Source organism: Convolutriloba macropyga, chromosome 10 (assembly GCF_964194025.1).
Source record: "Convolutriloba macropyga chromosome 10, txConMacr16.3, whole genome shotgun sequence".
Lineage (NCBI taxonomy): Eukaryota > Metazoa > Xenacoelomorpha > Acoela > Convolutidae > Convolutriloba > Convolutriloba macropyga.
Genome location: NC_134477.1, coordinates 4840014 through 4857534, shown reverse-complemented (window position 1 = coordinate 4857534; position 17521 = coordinate 4840014). Strand labels below are relative to the sequence as shown.

The window sequence follows — 17521 nt, the reverse complement described above, 5'->3', positions numbered from 1 at the left end:
AACGACATTTTATGACTGATATACAAACGTTAAAAGCAAAACTGATTTGAATTTGAATAATTTTGTGTTAGTTTCACTTTCTGAAGAAAAACTATTTCTAAAGATTTTTTTCTCTGGATCTTATACAATAATGGGAAAAATTTCATTTGAACTCAAAGATGTACAATTAACTTTCAGTGACTCTTAAACTTTTCAACTTGAAATCTAAGATATTTTTCACAGAAGTTTAGTGTATTTTTCACTTATCAAACGACTTTTATCGAAAAATTTTCCTCTGTTACTGGTACATTAAAAGGTTAAAATATTGTTGAAATGATCTTGACGACTCATTTCTTCTTCTTATGGGTAAAATTTTAATTCTTTTTAGAGAAATTTAGATTAGTTTTAACTCATGAAACATCATTTACTTCTGAGCAACTTTTATATTGAGAAGGAAAAAATTATGGACAATTGACCTTTGATGTGTGATATATAGATTGTATGGGCGAAATTGACAATTTTTTTGTGTATTTTTCTATTAGTTTTCACTAATTTAACAATTTTTATTGAGGAATTGTTTCTCTGTGACTCATACATTGAGACAAATTACTTGATGTGTAATTATTTGATAAGCTTAATCAATTTTTCAAACCTATAGAACAACTTTTACCTAAAAAATGTTTCTCTAGGAATTTTACTTGAAGACCAAAAAATTTTTAACAAATGATTTCTGATGACTCATATATATATATATATATATATATATATATATATATATATATATATATATATTATATATATATATATATATATATATATATATATATATATATATATATATTGTTGAAACAGATAACATAAAAATCTAGGTATTTTTGTGCTTTTTTCATTTTAACTTTTACTTAAATTTTTATTCTGGGAATTGTACTTTAATAGAAAAACAATAATATTCAATTGACGTTTGATGACTCACAAACACTCTATACGAGCAAAATTTTTAAATGTTAAATCAGTTTTAGTTTTAGTTTCCACTTATGCAACAACTTTTACCTTACAAACTTTTCTTCGAGACTTTTACATTAAGTGCGAAAAAAGTATATACAATTGAAAAATGATGAATCATACAAACTTCGAATGATAGACTTTCGCAAATTTGATAGATTTTTAAGTATTTTTTGAGTTAGTTTTAATTACTTAAACATTTTCTCCAAAAGAAAAAAAATATCTCCTAGGCTGGCAAATTGAATAGAAAGAAAACGATGTAAAAATTACCTTTGATGACTCATTTATACTCTATAAGAAAAAGTTTCTCCGTGACTCGTACATTAAAACTCTGCGAATTGTTAAATTAAAAGGGAGAAAATATGTTTATTGGACCTTTGAAGACTCATTTTTGTTCTCCTGAGCAAAATTGAATTTTTTTGAATAATTTTTCGTGTTAGTTTTAATTTTTAAAGCGAATTTTATTTGAAGAAATTTTGCCATTGGATTTCCATTTGTTTAAGATTCACAATATGATGTGTAATTGCCCTTTGGTACTTTATGTGGACAATATTGATGTACAATATTTTTGAGCAACTTTGGTAATTTTCACCTATGAAACAATTGTGACCTCTCTGGGAAGTTTTTCTCTGGAACTTGTTTATTGTCAGAAGAAAATATGTGCAATTAACTTTTAATGACTATTAAACACTTTTTCTGACAATAATTGACATTTTTCAAAGTACTTTTGCAATAGTTTTAACTAATATTAAAGCTACTTTTAATCAAGAGATGCTATTTTTTTTCTAAATTTTGATTATTTGAATTTTGAAGTTTTGATCCGTGGAAGAATTATAAAACTGAAAAAAAAGAGATGATCGAGGAAGAAAATTTTTTTTGTCCCAATAATCATTTGAACAAAGTGATGACTCCTTATTTATGAAACCTGTTTTTTTTTCTCAAAAAACCTTAAAATTCTAATATCATTATTTCTTGTTTCAGCATTCCAACAAAATGAACAGTTTGTTTTGAGCTTCTTCACAGAAGCCAAATGCCTACCTCTTGACATGAGCCACATTCCTGTTCGTAATTAGATAAAGAAAATCCGGGGAACCGATGGCTCCACTTTGCTATAAAAGCCGAATTGTCGTGGAGTATGGTATGATAGAACCCACAGAAACCTTTTAACGTTTTTTTAGATAATTTTTCTTCAACTTTCAACTTCAAGTTAATTTAAAGATTATTTTCTAGGTCACTGGTTGATATCGTTCTTAATTTATTACTAAGGCTATTTTTTTGGAAATTATACTATAAAAGGAAGAGGTTCAATTGACCTCAAAGATAAACAATTAACTTCCGATTACTCCCATTTTTTCATGTTGAAGTCTATGATTTTTTTCAGAGTAGTTTTGTGTATCTTTCACATATGAACCAACTTTTATTGAAGAAATTTTTCTCTGTTACTGATACATTAAAAGGGAAAAATATTGTACAAATGACTTTGATGACTAATTTATACTATATATGGCTAAAATCTAGTTTTTTACACTAATTTATGTTAGTTTTAACTCATGTTACAACATTTTTTTCTCAGCAACTTCTCTATATAAGACAAAAAAAGATGCACAACTGACCTTTGATGCGTGATATAAATATCTTGTATGGGCGAAAGTGACAATTTTTAGGTATTTTTCAATGAATTTCGCTTATTGAACAATTTTTAGTCACAAAACTTTTCTCTAAGGCTCGTACAATAAAATGAAATTAATGATGTAGAATTGACTTTTGATGACTCTATATTTTCTCTATGTGAACACTACTGATGTTTTTAAGTAGTTTTTTGTAAAAATGAACTTATAAAAATTTCTATCTAAGAAATTTTTCGCTCTGAGATTTTTTCAATAAAAGGAAAAAAGATGTAGAATTGACATTTGAAGACTCATTTTTGTTCACACTGAGCAAAATTGATTTTTTTTAAAATAATTTTGTGTTAGTTTTAGTTTTAAAACAAATTTTATTCGAAGAAATTTTCCCTGGACTTCCAGATTAAGAGGCAAAAATCATGTGTAATTGGCCTTTGATAACTCGCATATATTTTGCTTTGGCAAAATTGATACTTTTTAAGTATTTTTGTGTTTTTTCGCCAATGAAACAACAACTTTTAATTTTGAAACCTGTTTTTTTTAAACAAAAACCTTTAAAATCTAATATTACTATTTTGCGTTTCGGCATTTCAACAAAGTGAACAGTTTGTTTTTGAACTTCTTCACAAAAATCCAAATGCTAACCTAATGAACCAAATTCTTGTTTGTAAATTTTGATTATTTGAATTTTGAAGTTTTGATCCGTAGAAGAGTTATAAAACTGAAAATTAGAAAAGATCGAGGAAAACATTACTTCTTTCTTGAGAGCATGAAGTGATTCTGGTTTTTCTTTCCCTTTGGAATCATGTTTCCCTAACAGAAAGCGAAGTTTATTGGTGAAAAAGATTTGTGATAGAAACCAGGACGTATAAATTCCGGTGTTCAAAGACAAACCATGTTAATTCTTATTAACCCACTTACGAAATCTCCAGTCACTTGCGAAAAGTTATTAGAAGGAAATTGGCTGAAGAAAAGTTGTTTTGTCCCAATAAACATTTGAGCAAAGTGATGACTCTTTATTTATGAAAACTATTTTTTTTTAATAAAAAAGCTTAAAATTCTAATATCACCATTTCTTGTTTCAGCATTCCAACAAAATGAACAGTTTGTTTTTGAGCTTCTTCACAGAAGCCAAATGCCGACCTCGTGACATGAGCCCAATACTTGTTAGTAATTAAATAAAGAATCTCCGGGGCAGCGATGGCTCCACTTTGCTATAAAAGCCGATGCGTAGTGGCGTATGGTATGATATTTTGATAAAAATTTCAAAACTACTTTGTCAGTTTCTTAATGAAAAATGTTTTTATTAAGAACTTTGTCTTTGAAAATCTTACAATAAGAGAAAAAAATTTGAGGCACAGTGGATCTTTGATGACTCATCCTACCCACTGTTGGAAAAATTTGCTTTTAAATCTAAATACATGTTATTTATGAAAACGTCAGTGACTTGTACATTAACAGGAAGAAAACTGCTGTAAGACTGATCTTTGATGACTCATGAATACTTTGATTGGACAAAACTGATACATTATTAGGAATTTTTGTGTTAGTTGATACTGATGAAATACTTTTTAATTGAGAAACATTTCTCTGGGAACTGCAAATCTAAAGGAGAAAAAGCAATGTAGAAATGACATTTTATGACTGATATACAAACATTAACAGCAAAACTTATATGATTTTAATTAATTTTGAGTTAGTTTCACTTTCTGAAAAAAAAACTATTTCTAAGGATTTTTTTCTTTGGATTTTATACAATAATAGGAAAAAATTCAATTGAACTCAAAGATGTACAATTAACTTCTAATGACTCTTACATTTTTCAAGTTGAAATCTAAGATATTTTTCACAGTAGTTTTATGTATTTTTCACTTATCAAACAACTTTTGTCGAAGAAATTTTTCTCTCTTACTGGTACAATAAAAATGAAAAATGTTGTTCAAATGACCTTGAACACTCATTTCTTCTCGTAATGGGTAAAATTTAATTTTCTTAGAGAAATTTAGGTTAGTTTTTTCTCATGAAACATCATTTACTTCTGAGCAACTCTTATATTGAGAAGAAAAAAATTATGGAGAACAGACCTTTGATGTGTGATATATAGATGGTATGGGCGAAATTGACAATTTTTGCGTATTTTTCGATTAGTTTTCACTAATTGAACAATTTTTTAGGAAGAAAAATTTTCTCCTGACTCGTACATTGTGTCTCTGCGAATTGTTAATTAAAAGGGAAAAAATATGTTTAATTGACCTTTGAAGACTCATTTTTGTTCTCCAGAGCAACATTGAATTTTTTTAAAATAAATTTGTGTGTTAGTTTTAAATTTAAAGCGAATTTCATTTGAAGAAATTTTTCCATTGCATTTCCATTTGATTAAGATTCACACTTTTGATAATTAATTTCCCTTTGTTATTTTTCAAATATTCAAGTCCAATTAGACCGCCATAAGATCTGAGCTCCAATTTTGCGTCCAAATCAATAACAGTATCAAGGTATTGACAAGCAGCTAGAAAACACAGAAACCTTTCAATGTTTTTTTGGATAACTGTTCCTTAACTGGAGGTAAATTTCAAGACTTTTTTAAATCAATAGTTGATATCGTTTTTAATCTATTACTAAAGATATTTTTCTTTGGAACTTATACTATAGGAGGAAGAGGTTCAATTGACCTCAAAGATAAACAATTAACTTCCGATGACTCCTAATTTTTTCATGTTGAATTCATTGATGTTTTTCAGAGTAGTTTTGTGTATCTTTCACTTACGCAACAACTTTTTTTGAAAAAATTTTTCTCTGTTACTGATACATTAAAACGGAAAAATATTGTACAAACAACTTTGATGACTAATTTATACTATTTATGGGTAAAATTTAGTTTTTTTACACTTATTTATGTTAGTTTTCACTCATGTTACAACATTTATTTCTCAGCAACTTTTCTATTGAGAACGAAAAAAAAAGATGCACAACTGACCTTTGATGCGTGATACAAATATTTTGTGTGGGCGAAAATGACAAATTTTACGTATTTTTCTATGAATTTTGCTAATTGAACAATTTTTAGTCAGAAAAAGTTTCTCTAAGACTCGTACAATAAAATGAAATAAATGATGTACAATTGACTTTTGATGACTCATATATTCTTTATGTGAACACTACTGATATTTTTAGGTTGCTTTTTGTAAAACTTAACTTATAAAAAAGTCTATCTAAGAAAAATTTCGCTCTGGGATTTTTTAAATAAAAGGAAAAAAAGACGTAGAATTGATCTTTGAAAACTCATTTTTGTTCTCCGTGAGCAAAATTGATATTTTTAAAATAATTTTGTGTTAGTTTTAGTTTTAAAACAAATTGTGTTTGAAGAATTTTTACCGTGGACTTTCAGATTAAGAGGCAAAAATCATGTGTAATTGGCCTTTGATAACTCGCATATATTTTGCTTTGTCAAAATTGATACTTTTTAAGTTTTTTTGTGTTTTTTTTGCTAAAGAAACAACAACTTTTAATTATGAAACCTGTTTTTTCTAAACAAAAACCTTCAGAATCTAATATTACTATTTCGTGTTTCGGCATTCCAACAAAGTGAACAATTTGTTTTTGAGCTTCTTCACAAAAAGCCAAATGCCAACCTAATGAACCAAATTCTTGTTTGTAATTAGACAAGGTAGCACATTGGAGTATCCGAGTATCCGGGGCCGCAATGGGTCTACTATGCTATAAAACCCGATGTGTTTTGGAGTATTTTATGAGATCGTATTTCTTGAACCAATTATAGAAGATTACCAGTGACAAATTTTCAAGTCCCATTAGACCGCCATAGGATCTGAGCTCCAATGTTGCGTCCAAATCAATAACACGATCAAGGTATTGACAAGCAGCTAGAAAACACAGAAACATTTAAATGTTTTTTGGATAACTGTTCCTTAACTGCAGGTAAATTTCAAGACTTTTTTAAATCAATAGTTGATATCGTTTTTAATCTATTACTAAAGATATTTTTCTTTGGAACTTATACAATAAGAGGAAGAGGGTTCAATTGTCCTCAAAGATAAACAATTAACTTCCTATGACTCCTATTTTTTTCATATTGAATTCTATGATGTTTTTCAGAGTAGTTTTGTGTATCTTTCACTTATGAAACAACTTTTATTGAAGAAATTTTTCTCTGTTACTGATACATTAAAGGGAAAAATGTTGTACACGTGACTTTGATGACCCCTTTTTGGCCATCCCTTTCACCAAATAGTATTATGAAAAATTCAATCTTCTTCTTCAATATCTTAATTCCTAGGATAACCTACCCCTCCCCACTTGAGTTTGTCTTTTCAATAAAGTAAATTCCGACAATAAGCGAACGACACAATTAAATGTAGCCATAATTCCACTCTTTTAACACGAAGGATCTCCCCTCTCTCAAAAACTAGTATTGCTCTCCAGTCGCACAAAATATATATACCAACAATAAACCTGCCAGAGCAATACATGAAGCGCAATAACCTACTTCGTAACATAAAAGATCTCCCCTGCCTGATCAGGGATCTCCCTCTGCCAAGGATCTCGAAGGATCTCCCCACCCCCGATCTTACCGCATTTATATCATACTACTCGTGCGTTCCTGTCTTCACCTGCGTGCGCACACCAAATTTTTTTGTCATGACCAGGTTTTCGTGCAATCATTTGCGTACGTTTGCGTGTTCATCAGACTTTCGTGCGTTCAGCAGAGTCTCCAGCATTCATTTTAAAACTTTAGTTTATCGAATTGGCCTAGACCTGCTTATATATCATTCTAATCGCACGAAATTTTGTGAAGACGCGAAAGTCTAGACAAAGACACTTTGTGTCTGGGACAGTCTGGACATATCGATTTTCTGTTTCGGACATCAACCTGGGCCAATCAGCAAAAAACTACATAATATTTTGATCGAGAAAATATCAGAGACATAATTTACGGATAGTTTAACAAATAAATATAAATAATTGCAAAATATTATCGATCCATTGCAGAAATTGTAGTCAGTAAATTTACAGCTCAAACCTGAAAGAACCAAATCAGTTATACAGTAAATTATCGTTAATAAAGGTGTAATTTGTTAAGTTATAGATTAAAATTTTAAATGGCTCGTCTCTAGTTGGGAAAAAAAGATTATGAAACAGTTCTTGGCTCTCAAATGTTTTAATGGCTTCTCCTGTCATTGTAAAACTGGCATTGGTTATTCCAGCACATATTGCCACTACCGCATTCGTCATTCAGTCGACAATATCTTCGTTTATCCATGATTGGTTGAATATGATCGCGTCTGATTGGGTGGCGTTCCATGTGTCGTCTGTGAATGACGTCAGCATGCAGTACTGCAGTGCAGACAATTAGGAGCAGCAAAACTTGTCGGAGCATTTTGTTTTTTGACTGTGATAGTCAAAAACCTGAAATATAATACCCGGATCGGCTTATAGCAGAAGTAAATTTCCATGTTTCAAATTGATTATTGATGTCTGATAGGGGGATAAAGAAGAAAATTAAATGACCTACAATATGCCACTTTTTTTACTTCTGGATAGATCTCAGTTTTGATCGCATAAATAGTTCTTAATAAAAGATCACAATCTCTTAACAAAAATTGAATTTAGCGCAAAAGTCCAAGAAATAAAGAAACAGAAGATATTGTTTAATAACTCGTGCAAGACTTGCCAAAATTTTGTTAAACAAAACTAACACTTTGCTCGCAAAAAATTTATTTTTCTTTTTTTTTTAGTTTTTGAAGGAAATTTTATTGAGTCAAATTAGAGAGAGAAAAAAATTTTTTCTAACTTTGTAACTGACTGTGACGTTTTTGCAGAATTGTTGTTCAACTGTTTGCTGGAAACGCAAAAACAAAAATGATTACTTAAAAATTTTCATTCAACTTTTAAACAAAACTATTTAAATTCTGAATTGGTGAAGCATATTTTTGTGTCTTTATTAAGTTCAAAAAATTTGAACTGATTGAACCACTCACTTTGTTATAAAAGTAAAAATGGCCTGATGAAAAACGAATGCGGTCTCTGAGTACAATTGTTGAATTTTACAACAAGTATATAACAGGTATATCTAGAAACGTTATGTTTATTTGTTCAGTTTAAAAACATATAATTTCAATTTATTACGTACATAAAAACTGTAATCTGATTTTAAAAAATTTTCCACTCGGTTTATGAGTAAAGATGCAACAGTAAACAACAGCTGGACGAAGAACATTTTTATTATTTAGTTCAAACTCATAATGAACTCATTTAATTGTCTTTAAGAGAACTCTAATTCAAAAATATGCGTTTTAAAGGATTGCTCCGTTTTCAACTTTTATGTGTTTCTCAATATAAGCACGAAATCAAAGTAATAATTCACTTCATGGTGCTGTTTGTGCCCATACTCAATATTTGATGCTATTAATTTTACAAAAATTCAATTATTCAAGTTTTTGAGTTTCAAAAAAACAGAAAATTTTTTTAAAAAATACAAAACAAATTTTTTAAAAATACAAAATATCAGAGACATAATTTACTGATAGTTTAACAATTAAATATAAATAATTGCAAAATATTATCGATCCATTGCAGAAATTGTAGTCAGTAAATTTACAGCTCAAACCTGAAAGAACCAAATCAGTTATACAGTAAATTATCGTTAATAAATTATCGTTATACAGTAAATTATCGTTAATGATAGAGAGAATGGCTAACTGATTCAATTTTGCAAGGGTCCAGACAACATAATATAAGATGATGAGTGCCGTACCAGTTTTTGAAGAAATCACATTTGATCGACACCAAAAGTCTGTCAAATTTAAACATGCTTCAAGCACTATGCTGCGAACCATTATTTGTTGTGTCAAACAGCAACCTGAACTTGAGTCTCAGAGAATTTCAGCGCTGAAAGGCACTTTTCTAGAGTGAATCCTTTATCCAGTTCTTCATTGCATCGCAAGAATTTTTCAATTTCCACCTCTTCCCTTAGCTTTTTTTCATTATAATAATAATGAGGTCAAAGTGTTCGTCCGTGCTAAATTTATCTTGCACAGTCTGAAAAATTATCAAACTTAAGTGCGACCTTCATTGCGTATATCTGGTTAATATTATACTAGTATAAACGCTCTTTATTATTAAGCTAGCTTTTAGGTAATTCTCGCTAAGCCCACTGGGCTTAGTGGTTACAAATTGCTACGCCAAATAAAAATTGCAAGTACTCGAGCCGAATTTAGAATATAAAGAAATATTGTACACGGAGGTAAAGCTGAGCTTAATTTTTTCGATGCTTTTCATATTACTCAGTGTAATTTGGAACATAAGCAGAATACTGGTAATCCAGAAAAAAAACGGAATGTCACCAGATTGATTAGGCGCTCAATCAGTCTACAAGCAACCTCTAGATGAGTCTCCGAACAGCTGAATTTTTTTAAAAAAAATAATTGCACCAAGAAAAACATGTTTTTCAATAGTCAGGCTTTCGTTTATGCCTGTTGAACATTTCCAACTTTTTAAAATAATTTGAAGATCAATTGAATATGCTTTAATTGCCTCCTGCAAAAATTTAATGTAGGCTGCAGAACTTTTAGTGCCAGGAATCAGTAGTTAAAAACAATTGTTACAAGTTGGAAAAATTAAGGCCGATACGACAAACTATAAAATGCGGCATTCGCATAAAGAACAGTGCACTAAATCCACAACAAAGCGTTGATCATCTTGGTATCAGAAACGAAACGAAGAAGAAAAAATCAAAGTTCAACCTTTTCAAATAATTTGTCGAATATCAAAGTGCAGTTCAAATTTTTTCAATAAATGTTTACCTTAAACATTTAGCTAAGATTGATAATTTTTGGAGCTACCGCGTTTTTTTCACGAATGGTCGATTGTATCTGTCCATAAATGGATTATATGAAACTCTACTATTTGGCCAGATTATGCAAAACACTTGTTTGCTATCTCGCCGCTGCTCCCGAATTTGTAGAGCATATCTTATTTTTGAAGAGTTATTATATGCGCATTCATTGCTTGCGATGTTAACGATGGGGGAGCTGTCAAATTCAAATATTTTTCACTCAAACAATACCTAACCCATTGAAAAGCGCAAAATTATTTGCAGGAAATTGATGATAAATTTTTGTTTCAACAAATCATCATTCTACTGCTAATAATCTAACAAAGCATCCGTAAAAATGTACCCTATTAGACACTGGATAAATAAGAAGCAAGATCTTGCATTATTCTTGCCAAAACGGATATATTGTAAGATCTTGCATGTGAGTGCTGCGTTGCAAGATTCCTGAAAGTTCATTTTTGATGAAATTCTGTTCAAACTGGGTGCTATAGAAGCATTATATTTGTTTTGGTAGAAGTGTTACAAAATATAGTTGCGTGTGTTTTAATAGACAATTTGAAACAAACTTATTTTAGATTTTGTGTTTTATTAAATGACAACTTAAGTCAGCAAAACAAAAACTGATACTCTTCCCCTGAGGAATGCAAAAAAAAAAAACGAAGTGAGATCTTCTCAAAAGCCGTAAAAAGTCTTTGGTAATTTTCCGTGGGATATCGGTGAACATACTGTTCAATTATATTAGCCATATTGCATATACCTTTTGCCATTTAACTGCTCTTTTTTGCAAAAAAAAACATTAGTTTTGACATTTTTTTACAAACAACATACCAATCTAATGCTGGTCATGTTCGAGCACAACCCATTTACTTTTTCATTTGCATGATTTATAGTTTTCTTCCAGTATTCTTGAGAGAGGAATCCATATCTTGCAAGAACCTGAACAAGATAACCGCTCGAAATCAAAATTGTTTGTTCGTCAGCTCTTAAATCTTTAGTTTGTTTACTTCTTGAGTCCCATGTAGACACATTATGTCCTAAAAGACAATTGAAAAAACAATTTTATTTTTAAAAAAATTTATTTTGGCTAAAAAAAATTTACTGGTAAAAACTATATAGGTTTACCGTATATTTAACCCTAATTATTTATTCAAAACTCACTTACATATAAATTTTTATATAATGTGAAACTTACATTATACCTGTCGAAAACATTGTTACATTTTGAAAACATGAACACGTTGAAATGAGGTCAAGTTGTTTTTAAAATGCGTTGAATTTTAAATGCGTTCAAAGGACTGTTTTGTTGCTTTTCAGCAGATCTCGTGCAAAACGATTGAACAATGTATTAAGAATCTCAAGAGATATTGGTACAGGGCAAACAGGCAATGACTAAGGAAAACCATACGCAACTGGAGCGGAAACGGATCCGGGCGTGTGGTGCTGGAAGTATGAGCCAAATGATCCAGACATAAAACAGCCATGACTCAACGGTCCGTCCAGAAAGTAATTGAAGTATGAATCGAATTTGCGCGAAATTGTGAAAACCTGTGCGAAATAGCGCGAACATGTTCCGATGGATCAGAAATTGAGCGACAGTGACTCGACAAAACAGTTATTGCGAAATTGTGCGTCGTTGAGGCAATAGATCAGACAACAGAAAAGATTACTACACCCTAGTCAACTACGTCCAAACGGGTCGAGGTGTGAATGCTAAATATCTCTTAAACACGTAAAAATTGCTGTGAATGCAGTGAAAAGATGTAAGAATTGCAATTTTTAGCGTTGAATGCGATGAATGCTGTGAAAGAAATAACATAGAAAATTTTGTTTGTAAGCAAGTTGGAGTGAGGTGGTGGAACCGGGAATCGAGACAAAAAATGGGTTATGACCAGAAAATCCAGACAAAAAAATTAGCTATGACTCGAAGCAGTGAGAATTAGCGCGATGCAACGCGATTATGACTCAACTTTGTAACGATATGCAACTGTGACTCGACAATGCGGCGATTCGATGTAACGCGAAATTGACTCAAATTGACTCAAATTGCAAGTTCGTACATATCTTGATGTTTTCAAGGTAATTACCATGGCAGGATCTTGGCAAGATTTACCAAGATTTAGTATGTTTCTTATCACGATGCATCAGGTTTCGGTTCACTGGGTAATTGTTCAAGCAAGCAACCAACGTTCAAGAAAATCAAGAAATGACGGCAAACAGTATGAAAAATCAATTACAAAGTCGAAGTAGAAAATCAAAATATAAATTTTCCATACGATTTTCTCTATTAACGTTGGGATGTACATCTTTCGGCAAAAGCTTGCTGGAGAATTGCTGCTGCAGTTTCTTCTAGCACGCATTAATCAGCTGCTCTGCTCATCATGGTCATGCATTGATCGATTTTGGTACAATAGTGAACTGAAATGCGAATCTTTAATTGACATAAAAATAATTCCATTTCATAACATTGAAGGTGGTCAAATAACTTCATAACTTTGTTTTTTAGCTCAAGCTAAAACTGTTTGAGGAATGAGAATGAAGTTGGGCAAATTTTGGGTGCCAGATATGAGAATATATCATTGCGTGGGTTGCCAGAGACGTAGCTGGATTTCGACCACGGTCCAGTTAGATGCAGAGTGTAGCTGCAGTTGATGAAATTGTCGAAATAGGATGAATTGACGTTCAGTTTGAACATGGAAGGTGGGCGAGGTCGAGCCATGTGGGTTAAGAGTCGGAAGGAGAACGAGGGGGCTATGGTCACTTCTGGTGCTGAAAAAGTTAAAGGTGTCATATAGGTGATGCCCTACTGAATAAAAACAAACAAGGATAAATGGTTAAAGATTTTCGAAAAATAGATGTATGATTCTTGGTATTCGTACTATAGGATCATATATGATTTCTTGGTAATCATACAAGGATCATATATGATTTCTTTGGTTTCATACAAGGATCATACTGAGAAATCAAGTATGGACAGTATGAAATCATATATGATCCTTGTATGAAAGCAAAGAAACTTCAGCCCGGGGTGTCGGATTCCATAATTTTAGTACTCCTAAAACTTTTTAGCACTCTGAAACAAAAAAAACTATCAAAACTTAAACCTTAATCACTATCCACATAACTGAATGTAATTGGCAAACCAAAAAAAAAACTGGGAACAGCTATCTTGAAAGATCTCGTAATTTTCTAGCAGAATATCGTTTTAGAGGATACATCGTCTTACAAGATTTTTTGGTGGATTCTACAAGATAAACATCTGTTTTACAAGATTGCTGCAAGTGTTGAACAAAATTTGAGATGACCAACAAATAAAGAAACCAGGGTCATTTTTTTCGGTAGTGTACAAAATTTGAAAATTAAACTTTCCACGCTTTTTGCGACAAAGCCATCAACACACTGTTTTAATCAAAAAGGTAACAATAGTTGTTGCATTGCGGCTGCGGAAAAAACCCACGGAAGAAAGCCCAACTTCATTCTTGATAGAAAATAAACCTCCACGAAAAAAAACCCAAGGAAACAATTCCCCACTTTACTATTAAAGATCTGCGCATTTAGTTCGTTTGGCCACGCCTCGGGTCATGGTCATGCTTTAGCGGCCCGTGCGACTTGACATGACACTATCACAACCGAAAAAATTATCACGATCAAAATTAGTTATTGAAAGGGGGGTTTATTTCTGTGGGGGTTTATTTCCGTGGGGGTTTATTTCCTATCTAAAGTTAATTGGTTTTTTTCCATGGGGATTTATTTCCTAGACACGTTTCCTTGTCTTCCAGAAATTCTGTGTCATATGAAAAAGTCTGGATTTCGAACAATTAATTCAGCAAACTGCTGAGATTGTAATCAGTTTTAAGATAATCACCCCGTTTCGTCCCGGGGACCAAGCGAATAGGACCGCAAGTACAAATTGATGATCTAGCAAGTGGGTTGTGTTTTCCTGTAGCTTGGTTAATTACGGTAATAATCATAGCATACATGGAAACATTTTTTTTTAGTTTTCTTATTTTTGTATAATGGAAAGTCTTGATTAAATTTAAAAAAAAATAATTTCCGTGAAAATTTTGGCAATTTACCTGAGTTCCTGAAAAACATGGAAACATCAAGCTAGTTTGTTCGTCACTTTTGCCCATTTTGTCACGAAAAGAGCTCATGAAATAACCCAGACAAATTTGGAGGTTTTGTGTACACACCATTGTTCAGACCGTACTCTAGTCGAAAACCAAAGTTAATTCTCCAAGATCTTTCAAGATTCTTGCAAACAAGTTATTCTTATAATATCTTACAAGACAGACTTCTTCTTGCAAGATCTTGTACGACAAAGTTGATCTTGAAATATTCTAGCGAGAATTTTTTGAGAATCTTGTTAGAATACAAGAAAAACTTTGGTTTTCGACTCAGGTGTTTATCTGAGAAGCATAAAGATGATTTACACTTTGTTTGTTTTCGCATTTGTTTCAGGATAGTTTTGACTTAGATACTAATCCAGTTTACGAATATTCTCGGTTCATATAACAAAGGAAGACTTTAATGTTATACATATAATCTTGATATTGTTTTTTGCAAAAAAATCCGTATGATAACAAGATGGCTTGAGCAAAAGTTTAAAAAAATCAATTACTGAGTGTACACAAATCAAAGACGCTTTGTTACAAAATCATTTGAAATGTTGAAACATTGGTGGTGCTACATTGCTCAGATGAGATGCAAATACATCTACAAATTTCGAAGGCTTACCTCATTTTTTCCGATGAAAAAAAAAACAAAATTCAGTAAACTCTTAATGTGAAGTATTACTTGAAATTGGCGTCGACATTTGGTCTTTGAAACCAAAGTAGTGAATCGCAGCCGCATTCCAGGTCCAGGGTCCGAGGGCCAGCCAGTTCAACCCATGTTTGTATGTCCGGTTCACAGTTCGCAGATACTCCTCAACAAATTTGTTGCCCTCGATAAAATGCATTGAACCAGGGTTAAGCAGTCGGGACTTTTCAACTGATTGGGCTTCGCACCTGTCGTTTGGATACCTAAAAAGGAAAATATTTGTCAACCTAATTAATAAATAACAAAAAAATTAGTAAACAGAATCTTGTGGTGGCAATTAAATTTCGCCATCCTGGGTCGAGGTTTTGCTGTGAATTTTTGTAAGAAATGCGGTGAAATGTGGTGATTTTTTTTTTCACCGCATTCACCGCTTTCACCGCATTTCTTACATTAATTTGTCACAAAAGTCGATGCGGTTAAGTTTTGTAAGAAATGCGGTGAATTTTGCGGTGTATTTAGTAGTGAATTAGTAAACAGAATCTTGTGGTTGCAATTAAATTTCACTATCCTGGGTCGAGGTTATGCGGTGAATTTTTGTAAGAAATGCGGTGAAATGCGTTGAAATTTTTATTTTCACCGCCTTCACCGCAATCACCGCATTTCTTACAAAAATTTACCAAAACATAGGGATGGCAAGTATATGTCTGCATATCTCGTGTGCAAGAAGTCTCAATGTTCTTTTCAAGTATCGCCACGTGAACGACTTTCAGCAGTTTTTGAAATACTCAATATATTCGGTCACATTCTAACGGGCAAGCAGATCTGAACTAGGGTCACGTGCCAGACCGAACGTTTAAGCACAGAAAACAGATGAATGTAAATTATACAAGAAACAACAAATCTGGGATAAGGAAGTCTGGGACAGTCTGGACATATCAGCGATCAAATCTGGCACCTCAGCCTTGCAAATTAGTTTTCAATTTCAGTTTTTTTGAGACCTTCTGGATAATTGTGATTTAATTAAGGTTAGGTTAAAACTTTTAATGAAGTAGTGAAACAATCTCTTACGTTGTAACGTTGTCCAAGACTATCGTATTTCGGATTCGTGTCAAGTCTTTCAATGTCAGCACATCTTGATCGAAGTAAAATCCTCCATACTTATACAGAAACACACCTCTCATCAAATCGCTCATCTGAACATTCAGGACTGACCTCTGTGACTTCTCCAAACGTGACGTAATACCTTGTAGTGGGGTACCACTGAAAAATTCGTCAAGGTCAGCGGTGTAGAAACTGAGTTTGTGAGGGTAAAACTCTTTAACTAACGAACAAAGTGCCGGATGATCAATTTTGAGCATTGGTGCTCTAAAAAATAACTTGACTGGTAAGTTTCCAACTCGAAGGGCCGATTCGAAAGCGCAGATTGTGCGGCCGTTAAATTTGGTTCGGTTTGAAGTTTCAAGAAAGAATACTTGTTGATTTTTGTCAGGATTCGATTTAGGGAAAATGGGCAAAGTAAACATTTCGCCGCAAATGTTGGACTTAATTTCCTTGGCAACAAGAAACTTTTTAGTTGTAGGTTTTCCAGTCGAGTATGTCACCCGAGATTTACGAGTAGCCATAAGTAACAAAACTATGACTAAGCTTAATAAAATGAAAATTTTCTTTCTTAAGAGCATGTTTTTTGATGAATCTACATGCACTTGACTTTGAATTACGAACAGATTTAAATCTAATTGTAGCTTAACTCTCAGAATGCGTAGTAAAAGTTTATTCAACCTTCGTCAGCCAAACTACAGAAAAAAAACAGCAAGTACTCATCAAGCAAAATCATCAGTGTTCTTTATTGATAAAAGTTCTGAGCATTTTATGCAACTTATGCCTGTATTTAAAATTTGTAATTTAAAAAGATTGAAAAGATTGCGGGTGTATATTTGTGTGTATTTTATGATTGTGTGTGTGTGTGTGTGTGTGTGTGTGTGTGTGTGTGTGTGTGTGTGTGTGCGTGTGCGTTAGTGACTTCTATATATATATATATATATATATATATATACATTTATTTATTTATATATGGGTGTGTTGTGTTTGTGTATACTTGTCTTTGTGGGTGTATGCGCCTGCTTGTGTGTGTCTGTGTGTATATATCTGTGTGTCACTGCGTGTGTTTGATTGAGTGTGTGTGAGTGTGAGTGTGTGTTTGTGTGTGTGTGTGTGTGTGTGTGTGTGTGTGTGTGTGTGTGTGTGGATGTTTGTGCGTAGGTGCATGTTAGAGAGCAAAGATGAATTTTTTTAGGTTAGGATCAAAGTG

At 32.2% G+C, this 17521-nt stretch overlaps 1 protein-coding gene across 1 annotated transcript; it reads right to left on the bottom strand.

Moving 5' to 3' along the window:
* Positions 1 to 12669: 12669 nt before the first annotated feature.
* Positions 12670 to 16926, bottom strand: LOC142348203 (lactosylceramide 4-alpha-galactosyltransferase-like). Its single transcript, XM_075399465.1, has 3 exons — positions 16282 to 16926; positions 15250 to 15476; positions 12670 to 13221 (listed from the first exon to the last, which is right to left on the bottom strand). The coding sequence occupies exons 1-3, from the start codon at positions 16890 to 16892 to the stop codon at positions 12965 to 12967; spliced, it is 1095 nt and encodes a 364-aa protein (XP_075255580.1). The 5' UTR covers positions 16893 to 16926; the 3' UTR covers positions 12670 to 12964.
* Positions 16927 to 17521: the final 595 nt, after the last annotated feature.